The 21,562-nt window shown below is 43.6% G+C and overlaps 1 protein-coding gene across 1 annotated transcript in view; it reads left to right on the top strand.

Annotated features, from left to right (window-relative positions):
- hoga1 (4-hydroxy-2-oxoglutarate aldolase 1) overlaps positions 1–21,562 on the top strand; it is a 208,984-nt gene that overhangs the window by 127,670 nt on the left and 59,752 nt on the right. The window contains exon 6 of the mRNA XM_060911451.1: positions 1,783–1,916. Coding sequence (XP_060767434.1) covers positions 1,783–1,916 — 134 coding nt within the window. The remainder of the gene's footprint in view (positions 1–1,782; positions 1,917–21,562) is intronic.

Here is a 21,562-nt window from a genome sequence, read left to right as displayed (position 1 = left end):
TAGATAAGTGTGCCCAGATGGTAACGAGGAGAGGGAAAGCAGTCAGAACTGAGGGGGTGGTGCTACCAGATGGCATAATAGGAGATATGGTTTACAAGTACCTTGGAATCCCGCTGGTAAATGGCAACCATGAAGAGGCCGCTAGGAAAGCAACAACAGCCAAATACTTATGGAGGGTAAGGCAAGTTCTGAGAGGTCAGCTGAATGGGAAGAACAAGGTCTGGGCCATCAACACCTGTGCCCTGCTGGTCATCAGATAACCTGCTGGCATAATAAGCTGGCTAAAGGAGGAGATAGAGGCCACTGACATCAGGACAAGAAAACTCCAGACAATGCACAGAGGGTTTCACCCAAAGTCCAGCATCTTGAGCCTGTATGCTAAGAGGAATGAAGGAGGCCAAGGACTATTGAGTGTCAGAGCCATGATCTAGGATGAAACAACAAAGATCCATGAGATGGCCCCGAGTGCTTAGTGAATTCCTCAAGCAGCAGAAACCCAAGAAGGAAGTACAAGAGGAACCATCGTGGAAAGACAAACCACTGCACGAGATATACCACCAGCAGATAGAAGTGGCTGATATTGAAAAATCCTACCAGTGGCTGGATAAAGCTGGACTGGAAGACAGCACAGAGGCACTAATCATAGCTACACAGGAACAGGCCCTAAGCACAAGATCGATAGAGGCCGGAATCTACCACATGAGGCAAGACCCCAGGTGCAGACTGTGCACAGATGCCCCCAAGACAATCCAGCACATAACAGCAGGGTGTAAGATGCTAGCAGGAAGCGGGGACTCCTGCTATGGAATGCCATAACTCACGTGGCTGGCATAGTGTACAGAAACATCTGTGCAGAGTATGGACTGAAAGTCCCAAGGTCAAAGTGGGACACACCTGCAAAGGTGGTTGAGAATGACCAAGCTAAGATCCTGTGGGACTTCCGGATACAGATGGACAAATTGGCAATGGCTAACTAACTGGACATGGTAGTGGTGGACAACCAGGAGAACAAGGCCATGGTGATAGATGTGGCAAAGCCAAGTGACAATAACTTCAGGAAAAAGGAACTTGAGAAGCTTGAGAAGGATCAAGGGCTGAAAGAAGAGCTAGAAAACATGTGGAGGATGAAGACAACAGTGGTCCCCGTGGTGATGGGAGCCCTCGGTGCAGTGACCCCCAAACTGGGAGAGTGGCTCCAACAGATCCCAAGGACAACATCTGAGATCTTTGTCCAGAAAAGCGCAGTCCTAGGAACAGCTAAGATACTGCGCAGGACCCTCAAACTCCCAGGCCTCTGGTAGAAGACCTGAGCTTGAGGGGGAAAAAAAAGACGGCCTGAAGGAGGGGAAAGTGGGGATTTTTTTTTAATATATAATCTGTTTTGATTAAGTAATTACTAATTGGACTGCACGGTGGTGCATTGGTTTGCACTGTCACCTCACAGCAAAGCAGAATCAGGGTTCAAATCTCCCAGGGCCTTTTTGTGTGGTTTCATGTTATCCCTGGGTTTACTCCAGGTGTTCTGGTTTCCTCCCAAAGTCTACAGATTAGGTCAACCGGCCCATAGGTGTGAATGTGAGTGTGAATGGCTGTCTTTGTCTCTGTGTTAGCCCCATAATACACCCTGGACAGGTCACCAGTTTATCCCCCCTCTCTCCCAATGTCAGCTGCGATTGGCTCCAGTTCACCTGGCCGTAGCCCTCAATGGATAAGGGGTAAAGACAATGAATGAATTACTAATTGTGGACTGACTTTAACTGTCTTTCTTTCTTTCTTTTGAAGGTGCTGTTGGGGGTGTTTGTGCTTTAGCAAATGTTTTGGGTCAACAGGTGTGTGAGCTAGCACAGCTGTGCACTTCAGGACAATGGGACAAAGCCAAAGAACTCCAATACCGTCTCATTGAACCAAACATGGCGGTGAGGTTTATGTAACAGTTTTCACGAGATACTGCAAAAAAGTGTTCATGACATTTATACTTGTTATTGCTTAAAGGGCCTTATGTCATTTGATTGAAAGCTTTTATCCATACTACTGAAAAATTAGACATAGGCAAAAGTATGTAACAAAGAGTACATAGCCATTTCTCATATCCATACATATTGTATGAATATAAACCAGGGTTAATGAAATGTTGCGGTCACCTTTTAAAAGACATAAAAAGACATCAGGAATACACAATCATTGAGGTGAACATTCAGTTTCTTTCTTTTTTTTCCTGTCTTGCTGTCTTTTTTTGCTTACCCATCAGGCTTCCCAAACTGGTTCTGTCTTTTCACATGTTCTCCCCTCCTTCCCATCAATCACACCTGCAAAACCATAAGATAGATGAGTCATGGTCCAGTTTTGTCAATAACATATTATATAACAGTTATTATTTCAATAACCCCAAATCAGAAAAATGTTAGGGCAGTACAGAAAATGCAAAACGATAGCAGTGATTTACATTTTTTTTTTTTGTTATTTTGACCAGTTGTCATTTTCTGCAATTAAATGCTCAAAGTGACAATATTTTTATGTGGAATTTGGGGAAATGTTGTCAGTATTTGATGGTGCTTAAGTCTCTCCACGCCATAAGTCGCATAAGGCCTTCACGCTGGCTGACCAACCCCTTCTGTCTTGTGCTGCAATCCTGGCCACATTCCAACTCGGCCATCCTTGCCGAGTTCTTGTTTTTGCAGTTTCATTTATTTTCTTGTTTGATGTTTCACTGTCTGTTCATTGTTCTTCCCCATGTCATTTTGGGCCTGCCTCTAGCTCTCTTCCCTTCCAGAGCCCATCCAAGTGCAACAACACTGTTCTTTCTCGTGTCTCAAAATGTGTCCTAGCCATGTCCACCTTCTTCTCTTTATCTCACAGCTGATGTTTCTTGTTTTTATAGTTTCATTTATTTTCTTGTTTGATGTTTCATTTTGCCATCTAATTTTGAGTAACTTTCTTAGGCACTGATGTTGCAATGTGTTGAGTTTCTTTTCTTCAGCTTTAGTGATCTTCCATGTTTCACATCCATATAGCAATACAGGTCTTACTAATGCTTTATAAAGATGTATTTTTGTTTCTCTTCCAATCCTTCTTGCTGTCCATACATTTCTTAAGTGATGGAATGCCCCTCTTGCCTTTTGCCGTATATCACTACTACGGTACCTCCTCCTTCTTTGTCACTGCTCCAAGATATATAAATTTGTCCATGTCCTCCACTTTTACGTTGTTGACAGTCAGTGCGTTTACATGCACATCCAAATCGAGCTACTGTCGGTAATCGAGCTAAGGGTCCCAGCAGGGGTGCCAGAGAAATCCAATCCTACATGTACACAAGGAAATCGAGCTATTGTGTGAGGTACATTGTGCACCCAAGCCACAGGTGGCGCTACACACCCCATCGTGTTGGTACACTTCCGGTTGTCATCATGAAGAAGAGGAGTGATTTCCACTTTACATTCACACCACATGTCATTGCCACCTGTTAGCTACAAACTGTCCTGCGCAGACCACTGTTTTGTAAGACAACTTATTTTGCACAATTGTATATTTTTCTAAAGTCCATTTTTTGCTTACAATTTAACTTATGTCTTAATAAACACACAAAAAGTTCAATTGTTTTTTGTCTCCTTGTTCCTCCTGACCGCTTCTGCTGCTCACTACTACTACTGTTGTCATGCCAACCGAGGCTGTTGTGTTTCCCGCTTGTGGTCTCGTCACTCGTCACTTCCGGAAGGGAAGTAACTAGCTCGACTACGTAGCTCGATAGGGTTACATGCACTAAGTAGCTTGGCTACAATCGCATAATCTAGGTCGCGTAGCTCGATTACGAGAAATCCAGTTCGTTTCGATTTCAGCCGAGCTAAGGTGTATCCATGGCATTTAGAACTTCGATTTCAGTCGAGCTATGGCAGAAATTCGATTTTCTCTATGTGCATGTAAACACACTGACTGATCTGCTTTTTACTCTTTGTTTGGTGGGCTCTTGGGTCTTGCACTTTTTAGGATTGATTTTCATCCCAAATCTCGCAGTAAGTTTCTGAGTTTTTTCATCAAGATCACTAAATTTGGATGATAACAGCACTATGTCATCTGCAAAGTCAAGATCTTGTAGAATGGTGTTAAAATCCCATCTGATCCCTCTGGCTTTGTCTGCTGCTGCTGTTTGCATAATCCAATCTATGACCAGAAGGAAGAGAAATCCTGAAATAACACATCCTTGCTTCACTCCTGACTTTATTTCAAACCATTCAGATGGTTTGCCTTCATCAATAACTGTACATTTAAATCCATTGTATATATATCCCTTATAGTTCTGATAATTTTCTCTGGTATACCAAAGCTCTTCATTATTTCCATAAACTCTGATGGTGTACTGAATCAAATGCTTTCTCAAAATCTATGAAAATGTATGTATAGTGCTGATCTCCATTCATTTGTTTGTTCTAGGATGTTTCTCAGTATAAATATCTGTTCAGTTATTCCTGTTTGGTCTAAATCTTGCTTGTTCCTTCCTTAATTTTTTTGTCCACTCCTTTCTTTAATCGTTCAATTAGCATCCTGCAAAATGCTTTACTGATAACAGGTAGAAGCATCACTCCTCTCCATTTGTTACAATAAGTCATGTCACCTTTTTAAAGAAATAATTCCTTTTTTCCAATCTGATGGCCATTTCTCTTCTTCCCAAAACCTATTAAATATTCCTGTCAATTTTCTTGCTGTTCCATCTATGTCAGCCTTTACAAGTTCTGGCGTTATACTGTGTATCCCTGTAGATTGACCATTTTGTGTCCTTTTCAAAGCAGTTTTCACCTCTGATACTGTCCACTCACCCAATTCAATCTCTTCTATCTCTTGCACTTTGTCAATATCATCATCTGTTATTGGATGTAGTGGGTCTTCCCTATTTAACACTCTAGTGAAGTGTTCTACCCATCTCTTTAATCTATTATTTTTTTCTGTTTTTAGCTTTCCATCTTTTCCTTTCACTCAAGTATGTTGCCTCTTTCTTTCACCAGATATAAGCTTTGTGATGTTATATAGTTCTTTGCTCCTCCCATTCTCTGCTGCCTTTTCTGCATTTTCTGCCATTTTGTTGTACCAATTCCTTCTATCCTCACATGTGCTTTTCTTTACATCTTTATTTTTCTGATTGAACTCTTCATTCAGTCTCTCTTTTAGTCTTTCCGATTTTGCACCCTCTATTTTCATCTTGATCTCCTTTCTCTCTTCTACCTTTTTCCATGTTTCGTTGGTTATCCATGGCTTACTGAGCATTTTTTGTCTTTCCCAATACATGCTTTGCTGCCTCCTTGTATATCTCTTTTTTTAAACATATGTTTATTGACATTTTGAGTTAGCTATACAGAGTGTACATTAACATACAACACGAACTTCAACAACCCCACCCATCAAGCATCTCATCCATCAAGGTCCACAGAAAGAAAGAAACAGGAAAAATAAATAAACAAATGGAAAATAAGAAAATGTAAGAATACATAGAGCCATAAACTCAAACAGTGCAACGCCACTAAAAAAAAAATGCACAGACAACAGAGCGACAGCACCCAGACGATTACAGAGCCAGTGTAGAGCAATAACATTCAAGGGTTAAGGGCACAGTGCAGATCTGCGCTTTCAAGAAAATGCAAGAAAAGCCCCCAGATTTCATAGAATTCACAAAGTTTAATACTATAAGTTAGCTTCTCTAAAGCCAGACACAATGATAATTCTTTAAGCCAATGACTAATAGGGGGACAAGACATATTTTATATTTTTTATATTTACATATATTTTAAGGAAAGATTTTCAGGATAGAGGCCTAAGATACAGAATTTAGGGGAGACAGGAATGGGTTTTGAATTTTTTTGGGAAATTATATGTATTACTTCCTTCCAAAATTTTTTGCATCTTCTCACATTCCCAGATGCAATGGAAGAGGGTGCCTTTATGAGTTTGACATTTCACACAAGTGTCTGGAATGTCTGGGTTAAATTTGTTCAGCTTTACTGGGGTAATGTAGGTCCTCATTATCCAATTATATTGTATTAATTTGAGTCTAGAGTTAATAGAGAGGCTCTGGGCCTTTGAGCATATTTGACTCCACTCACTGTCCAGCACACATTCCTGTACCGGTAAGTCCTCACTCCATAACCACCTCTTTGAGTCAGATGAGTCTTTAGAATGAGTTGAGAATATATTGTAAAGTGTAGAGATCTGACCTTTGCTTCACTGACGCTGGGTTGCAAACCATTCTAATACTGTTAAAGGGGGACCGTTAGATGAGTGATTTAACTTAGAGTGGATAAAACTTCATAGCTGTAGGTATTTAAAAAAGTGAGACTGTGGAATGTTGAATCTATCTTTGATTTCGTTAAAGGACATCAGTGTATCACCATTATAGAGGTCTATGATCCTTCTAATCCCTTTGTGTGATCATTGTTTGAATCCTAAGTATTTCATGCCAGGTTTGAACTCAGTGTTTCCCAAGATAGGTGCAAGGCAGGACAAAGGTGGATTATCACCTACAGCATTATGAGCTTCATGCCATATCATCAAGGTGTTTCTAACAAATGGATTTAGTGTATTTTTCTTCAAGTTCTTAAGAGAGTCAGAATATAAATATGAATCTAACGCTAGCCCTCTTGTGGACAATGCTTCCATTTTTACCCAAGGTAAGTCTGGATGTGATGAGAACCATAAATGGGCAGCTCTAAGCTGGGCTGCCCAGTAGTACTATACTAGGTTTGGTACCTTTAGGCCTCCTCTGTCAAATGGAAGGTATAGTAGTGCAAGTTGGAGGCTCGGGCACCTATTTTTCCAAATTAACTTTGGAAGAGTTGTTTTCATATCTTGGAAGAATTTAGGAGGAGGCGGGAGTGGGATTGACTGGAACAGATAAAGAAATTTGGGGAGGACATTCGTCTTGAAAGCATTTATACATCCAATCTCAGACAAGGGAAGTGAGATCCATCTGCTGAGAGATTCCTTGACTTTTGAAATACAGTGCTCAGCGTAAATGAGTACACCCCCTTTGAAAAGTAACATTTTAAACCAGGGGTGTTCAAAGTGTGGGAGAGTCAGCCCCCCCTCAGAGAGCAAATAAACAACAGCCCCCCCCCCCTTACAATTTTTGATGTTGCTATACTTAATGTTCCATTCGTATTTTTAAAAAAAAAGGTTGTTGTACACTTTTTTCTTTGACACATTTTAAACATATGAGCTTTTTTAAAACCTCTTTTTTAACACATTTTAAACATTTGTGCTTTTTAAAACATCATTTTTTACACATTTTAAACATCTGTGCTTTTTAAAACCTCTTTTTTTTACACATTTTAAACATCTGTGCTTTTTAAAACATCTTTTTTTTACACATTTTAAACATCTGTGCTTTTTTAAAACCTCTTTTTTACACATTTTAAACATCTGCTTTTTAAAACATCCTTTTTTACACATTTTAAACATCTGTGCTTTTTTAAAACCTCTTTTTTTTACACATTTTAAACATCTGTGCTTTTTAAAACATTTTTTTACACATTTTAAACATCTGTGCTTTTTAAAACCTCTTTTTACACATTTAAAACATCTCATAGCATCGTTAGCTAGCACCTCTTGGCAGACAACACACTGTGGCAGTGGAGCATCTTCAGATCCAGGCCACGAAAATCCAAACTTTAAATAATCGTGGTCATACTTCCTTCTTTTTTTGCTTGGCCCAGACTCTGTCTCCTCACTCACTGTAGCTTTAGGTACTAAAAATCAATCCATTTTGTCTCTGGCAGAGGCTAGCTGAAGTTCGCTAAATGTCCGCAATAGTAACTTATTCTGATTTATTTTTCCTCACGTTGCGCCCCCCCTGAAGAACTCTGGTGCCCCCTAGGGGAGGCGCGCCCCACACTTTGAAACACCCTGTTTTAAACAATATCTCAATGAACACAAGACAAGACAAAGTTTAATATAACATCTGTTTAATTTATAACGTGAAAGTAAGGTTAATAATATAAACTTAGATTACACATTTTTCAGTTTTACTCAAATTAGGGTGGTGCAGAAGTGAGTACACCCCACAACAAAAACTACTACATCTAGTACTTTGTATGGCCTCCATGATTTTTAATGACAGCACCAAGTCTTCTAGGCATGGAATGAACAAGTTGGTGACATTTTGCAACATCAATCTTTTTCCATTCTTCAACAATGACCTCTTTTAGTGACTGGATGCTGGATGGAGAGTGATGCTCAACTTGTCTCTTCAGAATTCCCCATAGGTGTTCGATTGGGTTCAGATCAGGAGACATACTTGGCCACCGAATCACTTTCACCCTGTTCTTCAGAAATGTGTTTAGTTGTGTTGGAAAAGTGCACGACGACCAAGGGCACGGAGTGATGGTAACATCTTCTCTTTCAGTATAGAGCAATACATCTGTGAATTCATGATGCCATCAATGAAATGCAGCTCCCCGACACCAGCAGCACTCATGCAGCCCCATATGAGGACACTGCCACCACCATGTTTCACTGTCGGCACCATGCATTTTTCTTTGTATTCCTCACCTTTGCAATGCCATACATTTTTGAAGCCATCAGTTCCAAAAACATTTATCTTGGTCTCATCACTCCAGAGTATACAGTCACAGTAGTCTTCATCTTTGTCAGCATGGGCCCTGGCAAATTCTAGGTGGGCTTTTTTGTGCCTGGGCTTTAGGAGAGGCTTCTTTCATGGACGGCATCCATGTATGCCATTCCTCTGCAGTGTATACTGTATTGTGTCATGGGAAATAGTCACCCCAGTTTGGCTTTCTATTTCTTTAGATAACTGCAGTGAACTTGCATGCCGATTTTCTTCAACCCTTCTTATCAGAAGACGCTCCTGTCAAGGTGTTAACTTCCATGGATGACCTGGACGTCTCTGTGAGATGGTTGCAGTTCCATCTTTCTTAAATTTTTGTACCACTTTTGCTACAGTATTCTGACTGATAAGTAAAGCTTTGCTGATCTTCTTGTAGCCTTCACCTTTGTGGTGTAAAGAAATTATTTTCTTTGGGGAATTCTGAAAAGACAAGTTGAGCATCACTCTCCATCCAGCATCCAGTCACTGAGGCCCTGTCCACACGGCAACAGATTCAGGTGAATCTGATAAAATTGTCTGGCATGTGTATTGCATCGTTTTCAGCAAGCGTCGCATTGCCATATGTACCTGATATTTTACTGATTCGTTGCCCATGTGGACGCGATATTTTTTTAAATAAAATCTCGTTGCCGTTGTCGTGTGGATATAGCCTAAAAGAGGTCATTGTTGAAGAATGGTAAAAGATTGATGTTGCAAAATGTCACCAACTTGTTCATTCCATGCCTAGAAGACTTGGTGCTGTCATTAAAAATCATGGAGGCCATACAAAGTACTAGATGTAGTAGTTTTTGTTGTGGGGTGTACTCATTTTTGCACCACCCTAATTTGAATAAAACTGAAAAATGTGTAATCTAAGTTTATATTATTAACTTTACTTTTTCCTGTTATAAGTTAAACAGATTGTACTGTTCCCACTATGTGTTATATACGTCCAGTATGTTAATGTAGATAAACAGCCAGCCAAACTCGGTTTTCACGAGCCAGGAAGTGAGCGCCTTGCTCCTTTATTTACAGTTTCCATGTGTGACAGGTGAAAGACTTTGCGTAAAACTGTTACAGAAACAAAAGGAGAGAGAAAATCTCTCTTATAGCATAAAACTGTTACTGAATGACAAAACGCCCTGTGATGACCTGGCGACTTGTCCAGGGTGTACCCCGCCTTTCGTCCGTAGTCAGCTGGGATAGGCTCCAGCTTGCCTGCGACCCTGTAGAACAGGATAAAGCAGCTAGAGATAATGAGATGAGATGAATGACAAAACATAGGTAGCTTTAAATGCTAATGTTAGCCATTAAGGTAACAACAGATACTCACGCAAATATGAAGGGTAAACATAATTGATGTGCTAATGTAGTGACAAAGGGCTTGAAACACTATTAGCATGCTAACACAGTGAAACAATAGGCTAAAATGCTTCTCGATTAGCATTAATGCTAGCAAAGTCAATTAGCTACTATCAAAACTGATATGCAAAAAACGAACTTTTCCTCTATGCAAAAAATACATCTAACACACTTAACCTTGTGCTTTAAGGTACTAAACAATCAAAACTTACAGCCGTTGCTTTCAAAGGTGTCTAGACGAAGTTTAAGACATAAGGAAAACCTCCATCATGTTCATCGAAGCTACTTATTTACAACAATTAGTCTCTATCCCATAATGCATAGCGTATCCCTTACAAGCCTTCAAAGTAAGAATACAACATGAAATAATGTAACCCTTTTAGCTGTAAATCATATTATTTAACATTACATAAATTATGAACTCCCCTTTTTTAATGAAATAAATTTAAGGGCAAATCACAACTTTTATCAGAGGGCAGAACACTCCCCGTCTGGCATTAACTAATGCCACTGTCCATACATTTATCCTCAGTCTTTTCTCAATCAGTCTCCAAAAGAATGATGACATCAGAGATGAACCTCAGGTAAGTTTTAATGGTGCCCTGAAAAGATGTCCTCACTTCAACCTTGCGAACCTTCCCATCCCTACTTGGAAAAGTGGACGTGACCAGAGCCATCAGCCATTCGTTCCTTGGTGCTTGGCCCTGTTTCAACAGCACACCGTCCCTGGGTTGTAGGTTGCGACGTGTCCTGTGCCATTTGCGTCTTGAGTGAAGGGTGCTGATGTATTTGTTTCTCCAGCGGCTCCAGAATTCATTAGTGAGTGCTTGTACTCGTCTCCACTGGCATTTCAAGAGGTCTTTTCCAGTAAAGTTTCCTGGTGGAGCAGGCAAGCCTGGTTTCTGAGTCAAGAGCATAGCTGGGGAAAGCAGGAACGGTGAGGAGGGGTCCGATGAGATTGGGGCCAAGGGTCTGGCGTTGATTATTGCAGATACCTCTGCCATCAATGTACAAAGTACATCATGTGTCAGATGAGTGTGTTTGTTCTGCAAAAACATGGAGTCAAAGATTCTGCATGTTACACCTATCATCCTCTCCCATACTCCTCCCATGTGAGAGGCATGAGGTGGGTTAAACTCCCATGTGCAGCCCTTGCTATGGAGATACTTCAAGATGTTAGACTGCTTTTCATCAGGCGATCTCATGCCTTGTTCTGAACTGGCAGCAAGGAAGTTGGTGCCCCTGTCTGACCGGAGCTGCTTTGCTGGGCCTCTAGCTGCAAAGAATCTTCACAATGCATTTATGCAGCTGCTGGCATCCAGAGACTCAATGATTTCAATATGTAAACCTCTGGTACTCATACAAGTGAACATAATGGCCCACCTTTTACTTTGAGCCACACCGCCTTGTGTGCATCGGGTCACAACTGTCCAAAAACATCCAACCCAACATAAGAGAAGGGTGGAGATGTGTCAAGTCATTCTGGGGGTAGGTCTGCCATTTTTTGGACTTCTACCTTCCTTCTGAGCTTGCGGCATGTCACACAATGATGAAGTATAGATCCAATTAGCCTTTTGCCGGCGACGATCCACAGTCCTGCTGCTCTAATAGCTCCCTCCATAAACTGCCTTCCCTGATGTCTCACTTCATTGTGATAATGTCTCGCAAGCAACTTAGTTACATGGTTTTGCTTTGGAAGGAGAATAGGGTGTTTTATCTCTGACTCAAGAGAGGCATGGCTGAGACATCCTCTGACCCTCAACAGACCGTCACTCATGTATGGATCCAAGTTCAGGAGTGAGCTTGAACTAGGGATTTACTTCTTTGCCTGTAGGGCACCATACTCATTAGGAAATGCATCTCTTTGAACAGTCTCGAGGATGAGCCTCTTAGCAGCTGCGAGTTCCTCAGGAGTGTAAGGCCTGCTGCATGGATGCCATCCTTTACATGTGTGCTGTGTTGCGTCGCTGGAGCCAGCCGACCTATGAGAGCGTGCTTGGTGAATCAAGAAGGAGACAGCTCGCAGTAGAGAATTCCATGTTGAAAAGCGCTGGAAACGTTCTGACGTACGTTTCTTGCTTTCAATGTGTGTAGCAAGAGCAGTCACTTGTGGTTTCACTTCCACGTCTGCTTCAGGGTCTACAACCCCGATTCCAAAAAAGTTGGGACAAAGTACAAATTGTAAATAAAAATGTCTCGTCTCGTCTTCTTCCGCTTTATCCGGGACCGGGTCGCGGAGGCAGCAGTCTAAGCATGGAAGCCCAAACTTCCCTTTCCCCAGACACCTTGGCCAGCTCCTTGGGAAGAACACCGAGGCGTTCCCAGGCCAGCCGAGAGACATAGACCCTCCAGCGTGTCCTGGGTCTTCCCCAGGGCCTCCTCCCGGGGGGACATGCTTGGAACACCTCCCCAGGGAGGCGTCCAGGAGGCGTCCAGGAGGCATCCAAAAAAGATGCCTGAGCCACCTCAGCTGGTTCCTCTCGATGTGGAGGAGCAGCGGCTCTACTCCGAGCTCCTCCCGAGTGACTGTGCTTCTCACCCTATCTCTAAGGGAGTGCCCAGCCACCCTGCGAAGAAAACTCATTTCGGCCGCTTGTATCCGCGATCTTGTTCTTTCGGTCATTACCCAAAGCTCATGGCCATAGGTGAGAGTCGGAACGTAGATCGACCGGTAAATTGAGAGCTTTGCCTTTTGGCTCAGCTCCTTCTTCACCACGACGGACCGGTAAAGTGACCGCATCACTGCGGAGGCTGCACCAATCCACCTGTCAATCTCATGCTCCATCCTTTCCTCACTCCTGAACAAGATCCCGAGATACTTAAACTCCTCCACTTGAGGCAGGACTTCTCCACCAACCTGAAGAGGGCAAGCCACCCTTTTCCGGTCGAGAACCATGGCCTCGGACTTGGAGGTGCTGATTCTCATCCCAGCCGCTTCACACTCAACTGCAAAACACCCCAGTGGATGCTGAAGGTCCTGGTTTGAAGACGCCAACAGGATAACATCATCCGCAAAAAGCAGAGATGAAATCCTGTGGTTCCCAAACAGGATTCCTTCCGGCCCTTGGCTGCGCCTAGAAATTCTGTCCATAAAAATTATGAACAGAACCGGTGACAAAGGGCAGCCCTGCAACTTAGTCCAACATGCACCGGGAACACCGAGTGCCGACTTACTGCCGTACAGGAACCGGACAGCCCTTAGCAAAGGGCCCCGAACCCCATACTCCCGAAGCACCCCCCACAGAATACCATGGGGAACATGGTCGAATGCCTTCTCCAGATCCACAAAGCACATGTGGACTGGTTGGGCAAACTCCCATGAACCCTCGAGCACCCTATGAAGGGTGGTCAAGTGTTCCGTGACCAGGATGAAAACCGCATTGTTCCTCCTGGATCCGAGGTTCGACTATCGGTCGAATTCTCCTCTCCAGTACCCTGGAGTAAACCTTCCCTGGGAGGCTGAGAAGTGTGATTCCCCTATAATTGGAGCACACTCTCCGGTCCCCTTTCTTAAAAAGAGGGACCACCACCCCAGTCTGCCACTCCATAGGCACTGTCCCCGACCGCCACGCGATGTTGCAGAGGCGTGTCAACCAAGACAGCCCCACAACATCCAGAGACTTGAGATACTCAGGGCGGATCTCATCCACCCCCGGTGCCTTGCCACCGAGGAGCTTGCAAACCACCTCAGTGACCTCGGCTTGGGTAAGGGATGAGTCCACCTCTGAGTCATCAGCTTCAGTCTCTTCAATGGAAGACATGACGGTGGGATTGAGGACATCCTCAAAGTATTCCTTCCACCGCCCGACAATGTCCCCAGTCGAGGTCAACAGCTCCTCCCCCGCACTGTAAACAGTGTTGGCAGAGTACTGCTTCCCCCTCCTGAGGCGCCGGACGGTTTGCCAGAATTTCTTCGAGGCCGACCAATAGTCCTTCTCCATGGCCTCCCCGAACTCCTCCCAGTTCCGAGTTTTTGCCTCCGCAACTGCCCGAGCTGCAGCACGCCTGGCCTGCCAATACGGAATGCAGTAATTTACAAATCTCAAAAACTGACATTGTATTCACAATAGAACATAGACAACATATCAAATGTCGAAAGTGAGACATTTTGAAATTTCATGCGAAATATTGGCTCATTTGAAATTTCATGACAGCAACACATCTCAAAAAAGTTGGGACAGGGGCAATAAGAGGCTGGAAAAGTTAAAGGAACAAAAAAGGAACATCTGGAGGACCAAATTGCAACTCATTAGGTCAATGGGCAATAGGTCATTAACATGACTGGGTATAAAAAGAGCATCTTGGAGTGGCAGCGGCTCTCAGAAGTAAAGATGGGAAGAGGATCACCAATCCCCCTAATTCTGCGCTGACAAATAGTGGAGCAATATCAGAAAGGAGTTCAACAGTGTAAAATTGCAAAGGGTTTGAACATATCATCATATACAGTGCATAATATCATCAAAAGATTCAGAGACTCTGGAAGAATCTCTGTGCGTAAGGGTCAAGGCCGGAAAACCATACTGGGTGCCCGTGATCTTCGGGCCCTTAGACGGCACTGCATCACATACAGGCATGCTTCTGTATTGGAAATCACAAAATGGGCTCAGGAATATTTCCAGAGAACATTATCTGTGAACACAATTCATCGTGCCATCCGCTGTTGCCAGCTAAAACTCTATAGTTCAAAGAAGAAGCCATATCTAAACATGATCCAGAAGCACAGACGTCTTCTCTGGGCCAAGGCTCATTTAAAACGGACTGTGGCAAAGTGGAAAACTGTTCTGTGGTCAGACGAATCAAAATTTGAAGTTCTTTATGGAAATCAGGAACGCCGTGCCATTCGGACTAAAGAGGAGAAGGACGACCCAAGTTGTCATCAGCGCTCAGTTCAGAAGCCTGCATCTCTGATGGTATGGGGTTGCATTTGTGCGTGTGACATGGGCAGCTTACACATCTGGAAAGACACCATCAATGCTGAAAGGTATATCCAGGTTCTAGAGCAACATATGCTCCCATCCAGACGACGTCTCTTTCAGGGAAGACCTTGCATTTTCCAACATGACAATGCCAAACCACATACTGCATCAATTACAGCATCATGGCTGGGTCCGGGTACTGAACTGGTCAGCCTGCAGTCCAGATCTTTCACCCATAGAAAACATTTGGCGCATCATAAAACGGAAGATACGACAAAAAAGACCTAAGACAGTTGAGCAACTAGAATCCTACATTAGACAAGAATGGGTTAACATTCCTATCCCTAAACTTGAGCAACTTGTCTCCTCAGTCCCCAGACGTTTACAGACTGTTGTAAAGAGAAAAGGGGATGTCTCACAGTGGTAAACATGGCCTTGTCCCAACTTTTTTGAGATGTGTTGTTGTCATGAAATTTAAAATCACCTAATTTTTTCTTTAAATGATACATTTTCTCAGTTTAAAAATTTGATATGTCATGTATGTTCTGTTCTGAATAAAATATGGAATTTTGAAACTTCCACATCATTGCATTCCGTTTTTATTTACAATTTGTACTTTGTCCCAACTTTTTTGGAATCGGGGTTGTACAAGTCCAAAGTTCTCATGCACTTCAGGTTTTGGGGGTTTGTAAAGAAAGTCAGGTCCCTTAAACCACATAGTGTCCATGAGCTGCGATGCAGGTTTAGATCTGGTGGCGAGATCTGCTGGGTTTTGCTCCGAAGAGACACAGTTCCACTGCTCAGGAGAAGTTGTCTGGCAAATGCGGTGCACACAGTTATGCACATACACAAAGAAGCGCTTCGAGTCATTGCAGATTTAACCAAGAACGACTCGGCTGTCACAGTAAAACCTCACAACATTTGGTTTGTGATCCATTTCATCCAAGATGAACTCTGCCATCTCGACCACCAAAACAGCTCCACACAGCTCAAGGCAAGGAATAGTGGGCTCTGGCTGTGGTGCAAGTTTTGCTTTCCCGAGCACAAATCCAACTTCACAGTGACCTTCTTCAGTGACAGCTCGTAAGTACGCTACTGCACCTATGGCCCAGTTTGAGGTGTCAGAGAAGACACATAGCTCAGTGTACGTGGATGCCGAAAGTGATGTTGGTACATAGCAGCGAGGTAGGTAAAGACTGCTTAGCTCCTGAAGTGATGCTTTCCAAGCCTCCCATTGGCTCATTCTCTCATCAGAAAGAGGTGCATCCCAGTCTTGAACTCCGATGGAAAGCTCTCGCAACAATGATCTACCTCTGTCACTGGTGCTGCTAATCCCAAGGGATCAAAGATGCTGTTAATGATAGAATGCACCCCTCAACGGGTGTATGGCTTGTCGACAACAGCTACTTTGAAGGTGAAGATGTCTGTTTTTATGTCCCAGCATAAGCCCAGGCTCCTTTGGGTTGTCAAAGTCTCATTGTCAAGACCCAAGTCCCTGATGCCTGTAGCCAGTTCCTCAGGTTCGAAGGCTTGCATCACAGCGACACTGTTTGATGCGATTTTGTGAAGTTTCAGGTTTGACTCTGCAAGTGATGCACAAGTATGTTTCAGCAGATCTATAACTGCAGACTCTTCTTGAGCTGCTCTTCGGAGGCAATAGATCACAACCGCTGGGGATGGACTATTGCCAAAGACGTGCACACGCATGCGATACTCTTGTACTTCCTTGGACAGGTCATTATCTTTATGCCATAGGAAACTCAAACAGTCTCTGTGGTCAGGTCTCACTAGGAATCCATAAAACATTTGCTGGATATCAGCACTGACTGCGACGAGGTCCTTCCTAAACCGTAGCAATACACCCAGGAGAGTATTATTTAGGTCGGGACCTGTCAGCAAGACTGTGTTGAGTGATATACCGTGTTGCTGGGCACTTGAGTCGAACATGACTCGTATTTGCCCTGGCTTCTGGGGGTGATAAACCCCAAAAAAGGGCAGATACCAGCATTCACATTTCTCACTGACAGTCGGTGCACTCTCTGCATGCTTATTCTCGAACAGCTTTTCCATGAAGGAGGTGAACTGCTGCTGCATCTCAGGGTTCTTACTCAGAGTGCGCTTCAAAGAACTCAGACGGGACAATGCTTGCTCCCTGTTGTTTGGGAGTGGGAGATGAGGTGAACGAAATGGCAAGGGGGCCACCCAATTGTTCATTTCATCCTGCTGGACTTCTGTCTCCATTATTTTCAGAAAGGTTTCATCCTCAAAGGACATAGCACACTTGTTGTCATTCTCCGTACGTTCAAACACCTTGAGCCTGAGCTGATCTTCAGCTGATGTAGGCTTTGATGTACGTGTAAAGAGGCCATTTCTGTGCTCCCTACTGTAACTTGGTTTCTCCTTTACATCAATGCTATTATGACAAGGAGCAAAGAGGGCTGGTCGGTCATTCTGAAGAATATGGGTCTTGAACACACATTTGGCTTGTGAGCATCGTCAATGCAAACTTCACCCACAACTACCCAGCCTAAGTCGAGGCGCTAAGCAAAAGGTGCATCATGGGGCCCATTCACTTGCTGTCTCACTTTGTGCACCCGTATCATGTCTCTTCCTAATAAGATCATCATCTGAGCATTAGGGTCCAGCTTGGGAATGTATGGGGCAAGGTGTTTTAAGTGAGTATGTGCTAGAGTGACCTCTGGTGTTGATATTTCAGATTCATTGGTCATCATTTCATTGCATTCAATGAGAGGTAGGAGATCCAAGCATACACCTCCATTTACTGCTTCAATCTGGAAGCCTATTGCCCTCCTTCCAGTCATCTCAGTTGAACCGGCACATGTCCTCATCAGATATGGTGACGGACTGCCTTTAATCCCAAACAAGTGAAAGAACTCAGAACAAGCAAGTGAATGGTTACTCTGGTCGTCAAGGATAATGTACATCTTGACAGAGTGTTCTGGCTGACCACGAGGGAAGACCCGCACCAAACACACCTTGGAACAGGATCGAGGTATGTTGCTGGCTTCACCACAGACCTCAGTGCACCGTGATGTCACCTCAACTGGATTCCCATCTTGCGACTCTGTATTTGAATCAGGCATAGGTGATGGAGAACGTGGTTGAGAGGTGTCAATGTGCATTGCAGTGTCTTTCACTTTTGCATTCACTACATTTCAATGTGGCTTGACAATCCTTAGCCAGATGGTTCAGAGAGCAGGACTTGAAACAGCGTTTGCGTTTTTTAAGATGTTTCTTCGTTCCAACAATGTTTTCATTCTAAAGGCTCTACATTTTGCCAGAGGGTGGGTTTTCTTATGGATAGGGCAGTATCAAACAAGATCTGTGTCTTTGGGACTTGTATCAGTGGTTACAGTAAAGTCTGTCTTATACACAGATACAGTTTTGTTTCCACTGTGTCTAAATCAGATTTTCTCACCTTTGTCGTGAGACTGGCTGCTGTTTGACAGGATGAAGCTTGGGTCATTTCTTGCTTTAGCCTGGCCATAGACAAAGTCAATGAAGAATGAAAAAGGAGGGAATATCACTCCGTGGTCGTCTTTATAGAGGGAGCCAGCGAAAAGCCACTTATCCTGTAGACTTACAGGCAGCTTCTCGACTATAGGCTTTATCCCGCGAGGAGTATCGAGATAGGTGAGACCTGGAAGATCTCATCTCATTATCTCTAGCCGCTTTATCCTTCTACAGGGTCGCAGGCAAGCTGGAGCCTATCCCAGCTGACTATGGGCGAAAGGCAGGGTACACCCTGGACAAGTCGCCAGGTCATCACAGGGCTGGCACATAGACACAGACAACCATTCACACTCACATTCACACCTACGGTCAATTTAGAGTCACCAGTTAACCTAACCTGCATGTCTTTGGACTGTGGGGGAAACCGGAGCACCTGGAGGAAACCCACGCGGACACGGGGAGAACATGCAAACTCCACACAGAAAGGCCCTCGCCGGCCCCGGGGCTCAAACCCAGGACCTTCTTGCTGTGAGGCGACAGTGCTACGCACTACACCACCGTGCCGCCGACCTGGAAGATATCCCTCATTTTTTGCTGTCAGGAGCTCCAAGAGAAGATCGCTGAGTTCTCTTAGTTTTGTGTTGTCTCTGGGAGATAGATGAGGAAAATTATCAAGTCTCTTGAATAGGGCATGTTCCACAATTTCTGGTGTAGCGTAGCATTCTTCAAGTCTGTCCCAGAATAGCTCGAGGGCTGCTTGAGGGTTGATGGCATAAGCAGCGCGGATTCTCTTGATGTGCTCGGAAGGCTCTTTGCCGAGCCACTTGACTAGGAGATCCAACTGTTCACCGTATGTGAGCCCTACGTCCCGTGTGGCATTGAGAAATGATGATTGCCATGCTCTGAAGCTTTCTGGTGTATCATCAAATTTTGAGAGACCTGTAGTCACCAACTCTGTGCGTGCGAAGAACTTGGCAAAGTCTATCATTGGTGGGACAGTAACATGATGAGGAGAATGCTGATTGTATTGTCTTTGCTGGTTATCCGGTGGGCTTGGAGAAGGTGTGTGATGAGCCGAATGTGTGTGCTTCACCACTGAGGGCGTGAAGATGTTGTGTGTGGATGTTTCTCCTGCAACCATGGGTGATGTCTTCAAAGTGGGATTTTCTCCATGGTGTAAGAGTCCGTTGTGCGGTGGAGCTAAGCTTTGAATGTTGAACTGTGTTTGCACATACTCTTCCGTTCTCTGTTGGACCGCTTGGGGTGGAATTGTGCTTCTCACACTGTGAATATCATCATTTTCAATGGCTGCAGCTGCTTCTAGGATCCAGCTCTAGCCCGAGTGGCTGTTGCTTCTTTCTCACTCTCAAATACCTCTATTTCTGCTTGTAGCATGGATTTTTCTAGATCTAACCTGGATCATTCCTTCTTAATTTCTTGCTGGTTCTTAACATAGGCTGCCTTAGCAAACGCAGCTTCCGCTGAGGCTCTAGCTCTGGCTGCTGCTTCAATCACAGAAGATCTTGTAGAAGATGAACGTTGAGAGCTAGCTTTGGATGCAGCCTTGACCAAAGACTTTGCAGAGGCTGAACAGCGGAGGCTAGCTTCTGATGAAGCTATATTGACTCTTCGGCTGGCTTCATGGTTGGAGTCCATAGCTGTGTCTTGTATTTTCGCTTTCACCCTCTGATGGTACGGCTTTTTACTGTACTGTTCCCACTACATGTTATATACGTCCAGTATGTTAACGTAGATAAACAGCCAGCCAAACTCGGTTTTCACGAGCCAGGAAGCGAGCGCCTTGCTCCTTTATTTACAGTTTCCATGTGTGGCAGGTGAAAGACTTTGAGTAAAACTGTTACAGAAACAAAAGGAGAGAGAAAATCTCTCTTATAGCATAAAACTGTTACTGAATGACAAAACATAGGTAGCTTTAAATGTTAATGTTAGCCATTAAGCTAACAACAGAAACTATTGATGTCACTACAAAAAGCCTTTTGTAGTGACAAAAGGCTTGAAACACTATTAGCATGCTAACACAGTAAAACAATAGGCTAAAATGCTTCTCGATTAGCATTAATGCTAGCAAAGTCAGTTACCTACTATCAAAACCGATATGCAAAAGACACTTTTCCTCTATGCAAAAAATACATCTAATACATTTTACCTTGTGCTTTAAGGTACTAAACAACCAAAACTTACAGCCGTTGTTTTTGAAGGTGTCTAGACGAAGTTTAAGACATAAGGAAAACCTCCATCACGTTCATCGGAGCTACTTATTTACAACAATTAGTCTCTATGATGATGATGATGATCCACTGTATTCTGAAGCTCAGTATTGCTGTCGAAACAACTTCTGGCTGCAATCAGTCTTTCTTCCTTTCATTCCACTGTGTCTTCTTCCTTGCGAGCTGCTGTAGCTCTCTGAGTTTCTTTGCAGTTCTGAGATTTCCCATCCCTTTGTTTTTGAGGTCTGTCCTCAGGACACTTAGTAAGTTTGTACAGTGTCTTCCTCTTCTCGCCCTATACGTGCTGCATCCCACTATGGCAAAGTCCAGCGCTTTTTGTGCTGAAGTGTCTGCTGGCATTCGGAGGATATGTCCAAACATGCACCACCTGAGTTGGGTTACTTTTGTTGACAGTGGGATAGTATTACATATCTTGTACAGTGCCTTGTTGGAGATCTTGTGCGGCCACTGATATCCTGTGATTTTACGCAGATGTTTTCAGTGACAGGCATCAAGTTTGTCCATGGCTGTTTTTGACACTGCCCAGCTGTTGCAGTTGTACAGCATTATTGAGACACAAGTTGCATTATATATTTGCAACTTTTTTGTCAGAGGAATTTTTGATCCACGGATCCATAGCTTCCAAAAGGATTGAAAGGCGATGTTAGCCATGATGCAGCGTGCTTCTATGTCTGAGGAGCTGCAGAGTAGGGATCCAAGGATCTTACTTTTCCTCCAGCTCTCCACTCCTCGGAGGGGTTCATCGTCCTCTCCTTTTTCCTTTGTATCCGCTAGGTAGATGTGGGTGAATTCTGTCTTACCCTCGTTAACAAACAGGTTTGAATGTTTCAGATTCTTGACAGCTATTGGAAGGAGTCTTTACAGTGTGTCCTTTTCCTCATCAACAAAATCCACGTCATCCGCATATTCCATTTCTAGTGGCATACCTAGATCTGAAATTGGAGGGTTTGGTTTTGTAGAACTTCTCCGTATGGATG

This window comes from Neoarius graeffei, chromosome 27 (genome assembly GCF_027579695.1).
Source record: "Neoarius graeffei isolate fNeoGra1 chromosome 27, fNeoGra1.pri, whole genome shotgun sequence".
In the NCBI taxonomy this organism is placed as follows: Eukaryota; Metazoa; Chordata; class Actinopteri; order Siluriformes; family Ariidae; genus Neoarius; species Neoarius graeffei.
Note: the sequence above shows the minus strand (reverse complement) of the source record. Positions and strands in the feature narration are given on the sequence as shown.